The sequence below is a fragment of the Enhydra lutris genome, unplaced genomic scaffold, assembly GCF_002288905.1.
Source record: "Enhydra lutris kenyoni isolate GAN:26980312 unplaced genomic scaffold, ASM228890v2 scaffoldscaffold3, whole genome shotgun sequence".
NCBI classification, from domain to species: Eukaryota; Metazoa; Chordata; class Mammalia; order Carnivora; family Mustelidae; genus Enhydra; species Enhydra lutris.
The window spans coordinates 13,132,570-13,148,662 of NW_019154087.1; the positions used below are offsets into that span (position 1 = coordinate 13,132,570).

At 35.9% G+C, this 16,093-nt stretch overlaps 1 protein-coding gene across 1 annotated transcript in view; it reads right to left on the bottom strand.

Moving 5' to 3' along the window:
* Nucleotides 1-15,849, bottom strand: part of LOC111156296 (bifunctional heparan sulfate N-deacetylase/N-sulfotransferase 3) — a 160,111-nt gene extending 144,262 nt beyond the window's left edge. The window contains exon 1 of the mRNA XM_022517076.1: nt 14,869-15,849. Coding sequence (XP_022372784.1) covers nt 14,869-15,849 — 981 coding nt within the window. The remainder of the gene's footprint in view (nt 1-14,868) is intronic.
* Between the last annotated feature and the right edge of the window lie 244 nt (nt 15,850-16,093).

Below are 16,093 nucleotides of genomic sequence, written 5' to 3' on the forward strand. Positions count from 1 at the left end.
AATAGTGTGTGGGGTACTGTGACTTGGTATCTTCTGAAAAGGCTGCATAAGCATTCTCCCTCTATGATATTAATGAGGTTCTTTTACTTTATTTTTTAAAATTTTTATTTATTTTTATTTTTTTAAGGTAAACTCTGTGCCCAATATGGGGCCTGAACTCTTGATCCTGAGATCAGGACTCTCTTTACTACCAACTGATCCAGCCCCAAGATTCTTTTAATTTAATTCTGATAATGTTCATGAGGCTTTCTGGGAATATCAACACATAAAGGCTATATATCAACTCAGAAATATACTGTTCTATCTATGGAAAGTGAAATAGAAGAGAAAATGTTAACTGACTAGAGAGACTAAAAGTGTAAGGAAACTAAATCCTCACTTTAGCTACATGAATGAATGAAAATAATTTCTGACGTATTAAAATGGGGGCAATAAAGTGCAGAGACCATCACCTTCAACTGGCGTATGTCTTTTTCTTTGTAAAAACACAGTATTGTATAGACCAATAATGACAATTAAATGGGCAAAGGGAGTGGAAAAGTGGGCAAAGGGAGATTCTCGAAAGAGAAATAGAAATGAGCCATAAACATATGTGATCATCTTAACCTGCTGCCACAATTACATAAATATAAAAATTGATGAGATAGAAATTCTTATTCATCAGATTTTCAAACGTTAAAGAATGAGTAAATCCACTGTGTAGTGGGACTTAAGGGAATTTCTTTTTCCTTCTCTTTCTTCTTTATAATTGTCTACATTATTTAATTATTTATTGCAAAGTGCATATGAAAAACAAAGTGTATATATTATTTTACATATTTGAAAACCATGAAAATTTATTTTCATTTTGGACAAAACAAACAAACCAACCTAGCTCACATTAATTGGAGTTTCTCAAAGACAAATGTTTAGAGCTTTCTAACATAAAATTTGTTTTCTTCATTCAAAAAATATTCTCCCCCAAAATGTTCCTCATCTGATGGGAAAACTCTATCCCACCTACAATTCAAGAGAAACCTTTGTGATTTCTTGGATATCACATTATAAGCACATTCAGTTACACTTAGAATACATCCCTTACTTTCCTCCCATCATCCCTCCCTCCCTCCCTCCCCACCCTCCTCTCTCTGGTCCTTCTTTCCTCCCTACTCTTCCCCTCCCCCCAAATACCACTTCTCTATCATAGTTCTTAAACCTCCTGCTCAGGGACCTCTTTGCCTTAGGAGTCTTTCTTCTGACTGACCTGATATTCAGGTTCCTGAAAGATCAAAGAAGCCATGAACCATGCAAAATTATCCATTGTCCTCTTAATTAGCTAGAACTAAGCCATCCATTTGTTGGAATCATTTCCTCAAATCCTCTGCTTTTCTGCTTCTTTTGCCTTCATGTAAAATCTACTCTATGTCCACAAGATGTTTCACATGTGTACACATTTGCTAAAATATTGTCAGACAGTCTTGCTACATGGTATGGCTAAAAAAATAAGTGAAAATAAGAATTCTTCCAGTCATAAATCAGTCTTCCAGTCTTAAAATCCGTCACAAAAACTATTCTAATTCGATTATGATCGTTTCCCATCGTATATTTGCTTACATAGGTAGAAATATATACTTTAATATAAAATCATTTCCTCTACAGAGAAAGATCATAGGACCCATGTCTTTGTATTTTGCAGTAATATTGAATACACTTTATTTAAATCAGTAATTCCCCAAACGTGAATGTTTATCAACTGCATTAGAATCACCTACGTGAGCATATTAAACATAGACATTCCTGGGCCCTCCTCCCTAGATCTACCAAGTCAAAATCTGCTAGTGTAGGACTGGGAAATTAACATTTTTAAACAAGCATTTTAAAATGATTATTTTGCCTCTTCTGTGATTTGGAAACTCATAAAGATAGTTTCATCTTGATAAATGATTAAATACATCTAAGTATCTCTAAGTTGAAGACTGTTTAAGATGAAACTAGTGGCAAATTCTTGGATTGTTACTCTAAAAAAATACTGTATCACCCTGATTTTTATTCATTTACAAATTACAAGTTGATTCATCACTGATGACTTTAAATACATCTGTGTCTTAGGCTCAATCAACAATAAAAATATAGATTGTTGAGTATGGAGCTGAGTATGTCACAGATGATGATACGTTAGTGACTTGAAGCATTCACTTGAATTTGATAATGATTTTGCTCCTTAGAGACATTCAGTTAAAATAAAGAACCAGTCTAAAAACTGTTGCTGGCTTGAAAATAAAGATGCGCAGTTAATTATCTTCCCAAGCTCTCCTTGTTCTTCGGGATGTTGCATTGACATTATATCAATTTCTAAGTGCAGAGCATTGAACACTGGGCCTCTGCCTAGGTTCTGAATTATCCCAAAGGGATGATGAACAGCCTCCTGTCACTGGCATCCATTAGAGACTGATCCCATTTAAGGAAACAGGACTTTTTTGAGTACAATGAACAACTGGGTCTTCTCTGAGAACGACTACTGAATGCTAATTAGTTCTTATGAAGTTATAACTGACAATGATTTTGGAGATCTGGTACTAGCAAGAAAGTTCCAACAAGAATGAAAACTATGGATTTCCTTTTTCATTGTTCATCGGTCCCTCCATCAGATCAATGACAATGCCCCTGTATCAGATAAGAAATAATAAAGATTGGGAAAGTGTTTTTGCCTTTATTCCCTTAAAATGCTTATGACATTTCTGTAGCAGATTAGCAAATTATGCAAAAAATCTATTGAATATTAAGCTAAGCTATTTTTGTCAAAGCAAATACATTAGAGTTAAAATTAATTTTCATTATAATACCTTCTTGCTTTTGAAAATATTGTCAGATAATTATTAAATGTTACGCAGAATTTCAGTATGTCAGAAATCCAAGTCTGCCAGGACACAGCAACGAACTATTTTGATGACAGCAACTCTAAAGCTTGAAAAGCTTATTGTCAAAACCACTCAATTCAATTACTCAAGAGTATCAAGGAAGTTGTCTTTCTAAGAGATGAATTCAAATACCTTGTCTCTTAGGGTTCCTAAGGAATGTCTGTGTTATATGTTGTTTTGGTGTAGTAGATTATTTCATTCAAGATAAAGATAGTGAAGAACCACCCCCCCACCCCCCCCTTTTTTGATAGATGATTGTTCAGTGCCTCAACCAGCTGGTTTAATTTCTACACACAACGTTTCTTCTTTTTCTCTTTTTCTTTTCTCGGAAAGCTGATCCTACTCAGTATATATAGTTCAGAGGAAAAAAAAAAAAAAAAAGAAACAGTGAGTTACGTAAAAATAAGTCTGTAAATCTAAATGGGGAAACAAGAAGCAATGCTGTACAAATCCAAACACCAGAGAATCAAAGGAGGGTAGCAAGAGTGAGAACAGATACACAGATGGAATAGAACTCTGCTGTTTTTGGATTAGGGTAATTAGGGTAGGGGATTCCGAAGAGGGCAAGACTGGTAAAATAAAACAAGGGTACTGAATCTGAGGTGGATACAGAAACATAAGATAAAATGGAAAGAGGAAAAAAAAAGCACAATAAAACCCTTATGTAACTGTGTGCTTAAGTAACTGTGTGGTAGTTGTAATGAACTGGCTTTTACATTTGGTTTTTAATTCACCTAATAATGGATGCACGTCTAGAAAAATGATATTAGAAACTAGTGAAGTAGTGAACTGATGGAAGTTACAAATCTTATCCTACTGAGTAATCTTCGGAGAGCTAACTTCTTAAACTACTGAGGTGAAGTTGCTCATGTTAACTTTAAGAGTGTAAGGGATAGAATGAGTTTCAGAGCATGATAATCTAGTTGTCCTCAATTAATTACTACTGGTTCAGAGAGTATATATATATATATATATATATATATATATATATATATACACACACACATATATATATATATATAAAATGAAAGTTTCATTTTCCAGTGAGAACAGTAGTAAAATCTCTCTTGGGGGAATGAGTAGCTATAAGAATGACTGGCGTGATTAGGGGTGCCGGGCTGGCTCAGTCAGTTAAATGTCTGACTTTGGTTCTAGTCATGATCTCTGGGTCCTGGGATTGATCCCACCGTCCAGCCTCCTGCTCAGCAGAGAGTCTGCTTTTCCCTCTCCCTCTGCTCCTCCCCAAGCTTGTTTTTTTTTTTTTTTCTCCCTCTCTTTCTCAAATAAATAAAATCTTTAAAAAAATTACTGGCAAGATTACATAAAGAGCATAGCTTGTGGTAGGCAGAAAAAAAGCCTATTCTCCCCCCGCCACGCCCCGCCCTGCCCCCAAGATGTTCAAGTCCTAATTCCTGGAACCTGTGAATATGTTACTTATGGCAAGTAGGATTTTGCAGATGTGATTAAGTTAAGGATCTTGAGTTGGGGATTATCCAGGTGGGCCAATCTAATCACAGACGTCCTTAGAAGTGGAAAACCTTCCCAGTTTTAGCCAGAGAGGGACAGGGCTATGAAGAAAGGCAGAGAGATGTACAGCACTGCTTACTTTAAAGATGGAGAGAGGGAACATTAGCTAAGGAATGTGGGTGGACAGTAGAAGATGGACAAGATGAGGCAATGGGTTCTTTCCTAGAGCTTCCAAAGGGGGCACCACCCAACTAACACTTTATACTTAGCCCAGTGAAAGTGACAAGTTAGACCTCTGGCCTCCAGAACAGTAAAATAATAAATTTGGGTTGTTTTATGCCACTAAGTTGGTGGTACTTTGTTACAGCAGCAATAGAAAATAAATATATAGCTATTTTAGTAATTGGTGCAATTAATAATTATAACTACTAATTATAATCATTGAATTATTAATATGAAAATGAAAAACCACTTACTCTTTTAAGGTAAAACTCTAGTATGCACCAAATGAGTCAATTTTAATACTTTTAAAATTTTAGTCCACTTAGAGGCTTAATAAAACAAGTTAACTATTTCCTTTGTCTATAAGCAGTCCATAAATTATGTCAAGTGTATCTCATAATTTATTTTATATCAACATTATGATTTTAAGACCTATTTTGTATCTCAGGCTACAGTTTCATTATGCATAAATGGCCTATAAAAGTTAAGAATAAAAAGGTCCTTTAGCTATTAATTCATGCTTCCCAGAGACTAAGAGACAATATATCAGTACTTTTTGCATTTTTATACACTTTAAAAAATGTTAAAAATGCCTGTATAAAGCACATTAAAACATTATAGGGACAGTAAAATCTGAGCATGAACAGAAAGAAAAAAAGTTAAAATATCTAAATCATGGGCAGTTTCTATTCTTTAATTAATCTAGTACCAAAAGTGTCTGTCGTATGCCAGTTTAATTCACTACAAACTGCTAAGCTGATTAACCAGAATTGTAGGCAAAATGCCTATGTTAACTCAAATCTTAAAGTAAAATCTAGCTTGTCCATATGATTGCAGTTATAAAGTCCAAGGCACTCTAAGGGTGTTTTGTTTCACATTTATAATTAAATCTACAACAAAGCTTCAGCTATGACCCATTAAGCTATAATAGACTCTGTCTTGGATGCAATCTGCTATAAAGTAGAATTTGCTAGGGAGGATTTGATATGGACACCACAGTACTGTGTTAGGTTATAACTGGGAAGCAGCATGAGGTGGAAAAGTCTGCTTTGGCAGCCAGGTAGGCCTGCATTTTGTATTCTGCGATGGGCACATCCTAGTTGTAAGATTTTAGGCAAGTCAGTCTTAGTATATGAATCTCAGTTTCTTTACTTAAAGTGATGGTACTTATAGTCATTGTTTTATAGGATTTTTGTGAGAGTGAAGTGACAATGAATGTGAAATACTTAAAACAATATATGAACTCAGTACGTATTAATCTGTTTGGGGAGCAGTTAAATACCCCCAAACATATCATTATAAAATAACCACATGTTCTATAGGCTTAACATTATAAGTCATCATCACAGAAATACAAATGCAGATCCCTTTATATTTTGAATTACTTCTTAGAATTATGGAATATTAAAAAAATAAAAACTAACTCAACTCTCAATCCACAAAAGGACATACCCAGTAATCAGCAAACTGCAAAATTTTCTCCTTTTTTACTTCTTTTATTAAAAAAAATGTGTTTCATTATTCATCAATGTACCCCTTGAAATCCCTATCACAGCACTTTGCAGAATAGATGTTAATAATTTTCAAAACTGAATTGACTATCTCTAGAATCTAAGTCTTAACTCAAGAGTTTTGGTCTTCTAATCTGTTGCTAGGCTAGCGTGTGGAGGTTGCCATGACCTGGTTGAGCTCTAGAACCATCTATAATGGTTCTGCTCTTTGTCATGCTTGGAAAGGAGATTCACTGTATCAGGACTTTAACAATGTAACTAGTCCCCAAATATTTTGTTTCTATATTCATATAGTGTTCCACACACGTTTATCTCCTTTAAATGATTTAGAACTCATTGTTTTAGAATGTCATTGTGTAACAAATAACTCCTTAATAGTAATAGTAATAGAAATACATTCTATCTCACAATTTAACAAATTTAATAAAATGTATTAAGTGTAAGTTGATAATGGATATGAAATAGTTTTTTTTCCCTTTACCTAAACTATTATCTTATTTCCCCATGATAAATTATTGCCAAAAACTATTTCCAGAAAATTATTTCCTTAAAATAACTATTTGTATAATTGCTAACACACTATGTCTATTTGAGTTTGATAAGAATATTGAGTGATGCATATTCCTGTTTATTATAAATCACATTATATCAAATTTAGAAATATGTATTACATCAAACTGAAAGAGGAACATTTCATAGACATACATAAGTACAGTCCCAAACTGCCTAACTTTTTTGACAGTTCTAAGATAATTAGAGACGAGTGGATTCCCTCTCTCTCTCTCTCTCTCTTTTTTTAAGATTTTATTTATTTATTTGACAGAGAGTACAAGCAGGGAGAGTGGCAGGTAGAGGGAGAGGAAGCAGCAGACTCGCCATGGAGGTTGGTTGAGCAGGAAGCCTGATATGGGGCTCTATACTAGGACCCTGAGATCATGACCTGAGCTGAAGGCAGACGCTTAGCTGACTAAGCCACCCAGGCACCCCAGAGACCAGTGGATTCTGACATATTCCACTCCTACAAGCATTAAGGTGACTTCTAGGGATCCCTAATATTCCTAATGTGGGCTACATTGGTTATAGATGAGGGAACTGTTAACTAAGTGTTGTAAACTCAACAAAACTATCTTTCAAAGATGAGGCTGAATAAAGGCATTTACATTCCATTAAAAAAAAAACCTGGGGGAGTTTACCATGAAGAGACTCTTTGTGGGGGGGGTGGGGAGCCTGCATCTGTGCATTTACCAGTTTCTGTGGTGTAAGTGCTACCTCCACGCCGAATTTCAAATTGCTGCTATGTCCTGAGGGAAGAGATGAACCCAACTGTCCCGCTGAGCCTGTGTGAGCTGATTTGAGCACAGCTCTGAGGATCCCAAGTGCTAGGGAGAAAAACGAGCAGGAAAAGATGGGGAGATTTAGCAATTGCAATCTAAAAGAGAATGGCCAGAGGAATCTTCACCCAGAAGGTACAATTTGAGTAAGGAACGGAAGGAAGTGAGAAAGAGAGCCATGCACCCAATTTTGGAGAAAACCGTTTTAGGCAGAAAGAACCGCAAGTACAAAACCCTGAAGCAGGAGCTGGGAACCGCAAGGAAGCCAGAGAGGCTACTGCAGAGTGAGAAGTTCAGGTGGTTAAAGGCAGGGTATACAAGACTGCAAGAATTTAGGCTTAGCGCGAGATTGGAAGTCACTGGAGTGTTCTGAGCTGAGGAAGGACAGGATCTAAATTATATGTTAGTGGCCTCAGTCTGGCTTCTCTGCTGAAAAGGAGTAAGCCAGGATAATAAAGCTTTGATGATAGTAAAAATAATGTCTAAGATCTGGGATTCAACAACAATAACAACAACGAGTTAACATCCAAAACAAGAACAGCTCATCAACCAAAGGAGAGTGGGCATGACTGGGAGATAAAGTAACTGCATACTTTTTGACTGAGGTGTGAAGACATTGATTATTAACACTTATTTAACATATATGTTTAAATTTCTGGAGAAACTCCTAGAAGAAAAGAAATAAAATATATATCTTTCAAACCAGGAATGGGTAGAAAAAAGAAGGAAACTGACAATAAAGGCAATAAAAAACAGAGCAAAAAGAAGAAACTGAACAAGTGGGACAAATATAAGGCACAAAATAAGATAGCTGAAACCAATCCATACACACTGATAATCACATCAACTGTTTGTAGATTGATCTTGTTAACTAAAAGACAAATATTGGCAAAGTAGATAAAAAGAAACTTAACTGACAAGTTGTTTTAACTAATTTATAATTTATACTTTATTATAATTTATAAATTATATTTTATAATTATAATTTTATAATAAATTATAAATTTATAATTTAAACTAATTTATAATGTCAAGACATGCAGAGAAGACAGAACAAATATAAAAATGAGGTAATGTGCAATTTTAAAATAGTAACCCTCCAGAAGCTGGTTAGCTATGTTAGCATAAGGTAATGATAAAATTTTCAATTAATATATAAATATATATGTAAATATAAATGTGTATATATGTATATACATCCTTAACATAGCTTTAAAATAGAGAAGGTGATAATTGATGGAAAAGCAAGGAAATATTTACAACCCACTAACAGAGTTAAAGAATTAAACACACCTCTTTAGAAAACATCAATTAGTACACCCTGTTCTTCCCCCTGCCTCCACAAAAAGATAAAAACAGTAAGAACATCGAAAATTTGAACAACATAGTTAACAAAATTGTGCTAAGTGGAGAATATTTGTTTTTATCAAGTACACAAGCAATAGTATATCCAGTCATAAAGTAATCCTAGCAAATTTAAAGTATTCGTTTCAAGCAGATACATGCTTCCAGAGCAAACTGCAGTTAAAATGAATATCAGCAAATAAAGATGAGAAACAGCAGAGAAAATGGAAAGGAATTAGAGAACTATGAGGGAAAGAGAGAGGGAGTGTGTGTGTGTGTGTGTGTGTGTGTGTGTGTGTGTGTGTGTATAGGGGGAAAAGAATTGGTGCTGTGTAGGTTTTGACATCCATTCGGGGCACTATTAATAGTGAACTATCTGGAGAAATTTTTGTTTCCTTTCTATTTTTACTTATGACAGAATAATTGATTGCAGTTGCCTTCCCTGCCCCCCCCCCCCCAGACATTTGGCATGTTAAGTTCTTTTTCAATGGTTTTATGAAGCCTCTAGCTTTACTTTAGCTGGGGTAGTGGATATTCTGATGAGAGAGTGAAGTCAGGCAGATCACCTTTACACTCCAATTACGGTCTCCAAGGGTCGGCCCCTAGTGAGACGGAGAATTCAGCCAAGTCTGTCTTCTGAGCCTGATACCACCTATTTCTCAGACCTTTATGGCTTTTCCTACTTCTATTTTCAGTTCTTTCTTTTCCCTAGGTACTCTGGGATCTTTAGTTAGTGAGGAAAATAATGATAAAGTCACTGATGACATTGTATCAAGATTTAAGAACTGCCCTCTCCTAAGGCCACTTTTAAAATGTAGATATCTTTAGGGGACAATCTACAACAGCCAAATTAAGGAACAGTGACGGGTCAGAAACTAGTGGGAAAGACTGGGGATGGTGTGGAGATGGAAGGCCTTGCTGAGTTGCTAACCTCCAGTCACACTGTGGGCACCTCTAGTGTGCTAATAATGTATGGCTGTACTGGTTCCTCATCTTCTCATGGATGTTAGGAAGTTTGCAAGAAGACAATGCGTGCCAATCTTAGGAGGAGGAGGAGGGAGAAACACGGGAGGAAGAGAGTGATATATAGCTCTTTTATTTATTGACAGTATAACCACACATAGTTCCATAAAACTTTGAAAGACTCCCTTCCTTCTTCCACTTCCCAACTGTCTTAGGGGTGAAATGTTATAGGGAACAGTCTAAGTCTACAGATATAATGGATCTTAGGCCTAGAGTGAATTCATTCTTCTAAGGGAGAATGTGAATTGTTAGTACTCATTTGGTCCTGCTGTGCTTTCACTGATAGCTTTAAAATACTGTTATGGCAGAAACATCTATTCATAAACCACTCTCCCTCTCCAAAACCCTCTCTGTGCACTTAGTCTCAGGAAGTCTGAGGACAGGTCCTAGAAAACTAGGAACTTGAAAATCACAAAACTAGTCCACTGTGAATTTGAAACAAGTCTTGTCCACACAGTTCAATAAAACACACTCACACCCCTTTTTCTGACTTCAATAGGACTGAAATGAGCATCGACACTTTTGGAGAACATATTAATTGTCTGAACTATATGTTCTTTGGTTCTCTAAGGGCTATGGCTGATAGTTTATAAATTCTGCAACTAAAAAGGACACCTTAGGTCTGTATTTTTTTCTTCCTCATGAAGGGTCATATATTTTGTGCCATGTCAGCTTCTTTCGCTCTTTAAAAAGTGCTCGTGTTATTCAATAGCTATTTGCATTGCTAATTCTAATTTTCTAGTTAAGCAAGAAAACACTTTTTTTTGTTCCACATAAAGAAAAAAAATAACACTTTTGCAGTGATTAGTATAATAATTAAAATTTATGTGCTACACACCATCCTAGTTTTGCAAGAATCATTGTATGTTGCCTTCAACTGTCTCACAATCTTTTCAATTTTCCTAATACTTTAAATAGGGAAAATACAATATTCTTCATAAGGGATAATAAATAAAAGAACTTGATTAAAAATATTTCTATTAAGGGGCACCTGGGTGGCTCAGTGTGTTAAGACTCTGCTTTCAGCTTAGGTCATGATCTCAGGGTCCTGGGATGGAGGCCTGCATCAGGCTCTCTGCTTGGCAGAGAGCCTGCTTTCCTCTCTCTCTCTCTCTGTGCCTCCCTCTCTGCCTACTTGTGATCTCTGTCTGTCAAGTAAATAAATAAAATCCTTAAAAAAAATTTCTATTCATTAGGTACTTTTAATTACCACATGCACAACCTTTTCTTGGATCACACATGCTCTTTAATCCCCCTTCCAAGGAAAAAAGATAAGGTAAGTTTCCTAACTAGGTTAATTAACCCTGGTTAGTTAGGAAGACTTATTCTCCAGTTTGCCTGGGACTCTGAGTTTTAGCACTGAATGCTCGCAGTCTAGGGAAACTAAGGTGGTTGGTCACCCTAACTCCTGTTCGTCCTCCAGCTATTTCCTCTTCTATCCTTCACATCAAAATTTCTCCACTGAATATCCTACACTCTTCTTCTCCATGTCTTAACTCTCTCATTTACTCCTGAACTTATTGCAACTGTGCCTCTGCCTCGAGGCATGCCTCTGGCTCCGTTCTCCTGCAATTTGCAAGCGGCTCCAATGACCTTTATCTTTCAGGAAAGGAGACTTGTAGTTCTTACCTCAGTGGCCCCTGCTGCTGGATTTTATACTGCAGTTCATGCCCTCCCTGACATTCTTTATTCCCAAGGCATATACAGTATTCCCCCTTAATCACAGGAGAAATGTTTCAAAGCCAACAATGGATGCCTGAGCTTGCAGATCATACCAAACCCTACATATGTTTTTTCGTATACATACATCCTTATGGTAAAATTTAACTGATAAATTGGGCACAGGAAAAGGTTAACAACATTAATAAAATATAATAATTATAATGATATACTGTAATAAAAGTTATATGCATGTGGTCTCTCTCTCCAGCATCATATTGTACTGTATTCACCCCTGTGATGACATGAGATGACAAAATGCTTAATGAGGAGATGAAGTGAGGTGAATGACGGAGGCATTGTGACAGAGTGTTAGGCTATTATTGACCTCGTGACCATTTGTCAGGAGGATCATCTGCTTCCTGACCATGGCTGACTGCTGGTATCTGAAACTATGGAAAACAGAACCACAGATAAGGGGGCACTACTGTATAAGAGCACAGCTTCTTAGGCCCTGACACTGTTCTCTTTGACTCTTAGTAATGAGATCATCTCTCTCCAATTGTCTTCTGAAAGATGATTTTCCTCAAGATTCCATACTATACTCCGTCTTTCCCCCTTATCTTCTAGAAGCCCTTTCCCTGGCTGATCTCACATACTTTCATGCTTTGAGCCATTCCCTCCATTGAATAGTAACTTTAGAACCTATGCTTGCCATCCAGACTTTTCTTGAGAGCCAACTACCTATTAAAACATCTGTACCTGTATGTCTCAGATGCACTTCAATAATTTAACATTTTTAATATGGACTCTAATTACCTTCACTATGATCTTCCTGTTTCTGGTTTTTTCTTTGTTTTGTTTTTGAAGATTTATTTATTTATTTGAGAGAGAGCACAAGTGGAAGGGGCAGAGGGAGAAGGACAGAGATTCTCAAGCCAACTCCACACTGAGCACGGGCGCCTGACATGGGGCTCAAACTGAGATGTCACCAAGAGTTGTATATTTAACCAGCTGGGCCACCCAAGTGACCCTCTCTCCTCTTTGTTTTTGGAATAATCAACCATTATTTACATAGCCAAACATCTTAATGTTATCTTTGAGTGTTTTCTCCTTCATCTTCACTGACCCAGTAAGTTGTTCGATTTTACCTCCTAAAGAGTTCTTAAACTGGTCCTTCCTTCTCCATTCTTTATCATTTCCTAGTTTCAAGAAATTTCCTTTTGTCTGAAATATCACTGCTGTAGCCTCCCAAATCATCTTACTGCTCTAGCCTTGCCTTCAAAATCTGTCCTGCTTAATGGAGCTTAATAGTTTCAGGTACACAGTACATACTACAGTGTTTCCCAAGGCAGTACTTAGGTAAAAGGAAGGAAAGAGAGAGAGAGAAAGAGAGAGAGAGGGAGGAAGGGAGAGAAAGAGAGAGAAACGAAGGAAGGAAGGAGGGGAGGAAGGGAGAAAGTAGGAGGTGAGGGGGAAAGAAGAGGGAAAGAAAATGTTTACACTCTCAGGGTAACTGCATACAGTAAATTAGTGTTTTGAGACACAATTACAGATATAATGTAGAAGTAGTTTAAAAGCCCAAATAATTCAAAATATACTTTCTTTTAAGCCTTCGGATTGGTTAGAAAATATATTCCCATCTAAATGAGCAATTCATTAAATTTTTTATACATGTTTAATTCCTATTAAATGTACTCAATTGTAATGTGGCTTTTTTAAATATTTAATTTGTTTATTTGACAGACAGAGATCACAAGTAGGCAGAGAGGCAGGCAGAGACAGAGAGGAAGGGAAGCAGGCTCCCTGCTGAGCAGAGAGCCTGATGCGGGGCTGGATCCCAGAACCCTGGGATCATGACCTGAGCCGAAGGGAGGCTTTAACCCACTGAGCTACCCAGGCGCCACTGTAATGCATTTTTTTATACCCCTTAAAAATGGTTTAATCTTAAGAGCACTGAAGACATTTTATATTTTGTATAATTTTAGAGGATATAGTAGGGTTTACATATAAAACTTAGGCTTATCTAGCACATTTTTAAATGGCATCACAACATATTTTCTCAGTTTTAAAGAATTATAGTTCAGAAATCAAACCTTAAAAACATGTTTTATCATAATATTTTGAAATGAAAAAATTGGAAGAGAAATATATACTTTTTGTAATTTTCAAGTACATAATGTTTAAGCTACCAACTTGATTTTAATTTAGCTATAATTTTCAAGTATATTTCATAAGACTTAATGAAAACTTAAGCACAACTTTTATGTTAATTAATTTTTATTGAGTTAAAAAGAAGAGTCTAAAATACTGTCAAAAAATTTTTTTTCTTCCAGTTTTCACACTGTCTTATGGTAACATTTAATGGTCCTTCTGGTATTCTTAGCTCATTGACTAGTGTGATTAATATTACTATCATTTGCCAGATGCTTAGTCTTTATAGAAAAGAATGCAATTTTCAAGATTTTTTCCATCTTATTTAGTCCTTTGTATTTTACCAAAAGGTTAAAGCTGTACAGAATAAAAAATATGTATCAAAATATCTCCTTTCATTTTTATGAGAAATCAATCTGTAATATAAGAAAGATAGAATCCTATAGTATTCTGAATGGAAAAGTAAGATAAATGTAGATCATTTTAATTTCTAATTTCATTAATATTAAACAACCAGTTGTTTATGTAATACAATTCATTCACAACAATCAACTATCTTCAAATAATTGTTGTTTACTTAAGGGCAACAGTTTTATACAGTGAGAAATCTAATACCATTTAATGCAGCATGATGGGCTTCATATATGTATCAGAAGTGTTCAATGAATTTTGAAACTTAATTTAAATCCTTATGTTTGTGTGTGAATAAGTATGCTTGTATATTCATAACTTTCCATATTTTGCAGTGCTGATTTTAAGAGTTTCAAAAAAATATAAGAGAAAATGAGCTGCACATTTGACTTCCAAAAATATCTGAACTTGCTACTTATGAGATCTTTAATTCTTGAAAATTTGTGGGAGTATTTATTTTCATTAAAACAAATTTACTTTGATTTCATATTTAAATGAACTGAAGTCTTAGATTAGTAGTAGTTTTCTAAGGTAGATAGTTTCTGGAAAGTTAATTAAACAAGATGATTTCTACTCTGTGGCTGTACATACACATAGAAAAGCATTTCAGGATCCTGCCACACTCAAGTCTTTAGCACAGTCTTCATTTTTCTTGATTCAGAGAGATATAGCCCTGTATCTCAAATATGGCTGTGGGAAGCCATCTCATCCCAGTTTGCCTGAGACTTTCTGATAAAATGAATATCTCATGTCCTAGGAAATCCCTTAGCCCCAGAAAAACTGGGACCATTGGTAAACCTACTGAAAGATGACCTAAACTTTGAAACTTTGAGTTAAAAAGGGCCTTACCTTAACATCATTGATGTTCATTCTTGTTCCCTCCTTTCCCACAAAAATATCATCAATATCCACAAGAATGTACCTGTCCAAGGACAGTGTCAGCCTCTTTCCTGACAAGAAGGAAACAGCGTCTATGAAGATGAGCTTATGCAACCAAAAGTTCAAGTTGTTGCCAAAAAAAACTCTTTGAATTCCATCATGAAGCCCCAAGTCATGTATGACAGTGGCGTAAAAAGCACCTTTGGAGATGGGAGGAGAAAGGTTCTCTGGGGTCTTTACTTTGGCAAATATGACTGGTTGGTAGGCTGAGTGATTAATCTGGAAAACTGTCCAGTCTGTTCCAGGTAAAGAACCTTTTTCCAGCTTGGAAGATTTGGTCACATGAAGCAATGGAGAATGAGGGTTAATACAACAATCTTTTACTGCAAGGTTTCCATATATGGAGAAAGGGAAACCTTTCAACTGAAAGCTCTGTAGACTCTTCTCGCTAGTTTTGTGGAATCCAATGATACCCACACCATATTCCACACAGTATTTATCTAAAAGGCTTCGGTTCCAAGAGTCCATATTTATATACTTTAATATATTCTCATAAATAATGAGAACATATTTGCCTTTAGTTTTTTCTGTAAGTGCTGGGAGATCCCCCTTTCCAGGAGCAATTTCAATGTGATACTGAAATCTACTGGATTCTAGAATCATAATTATGTCTTGACCAAGTGATGAGTATTGGCTCTCCACAAACACCAGGACTGTGGGGTCTGTCCTTGAGGCATCAGAAAGCTTCATTGTCTTGACTTCCATAAGCCTGTAAGGTAGGTGCTGGAAATCCCCACAGTCCACTTCGGACATCATCTCAGAGGGTTCATTTTCCTGTTTGTAGCCACTGTACAGGTAGTATGCAGATATAATAATGCTCACCATACAAAATGTGGCGAGCAGAATAACCGTCCTTTGAAAGTGTCTGTGAAGCTTCATGATAAAACTCATGTTGCATATACTTCCCTCAGACTGTTCCCAATAGAAGCACCATAAAAAAAAAAAAAAAAGAAGAAGAAGAAGAAGAAAAAGAAGGAAAGAAAATATAATATTCGGCTACTTTTCCAGTCTCAGTCGATAGTTTATGTCACCATCGCAGCGCATTTGTGTCACTTGATCAGGACTCACAGAAAATATAGCCTGGAAAGTAGAATAAAATAGAAAAGAATATCAAACATTCATTCTGTGGCATTAA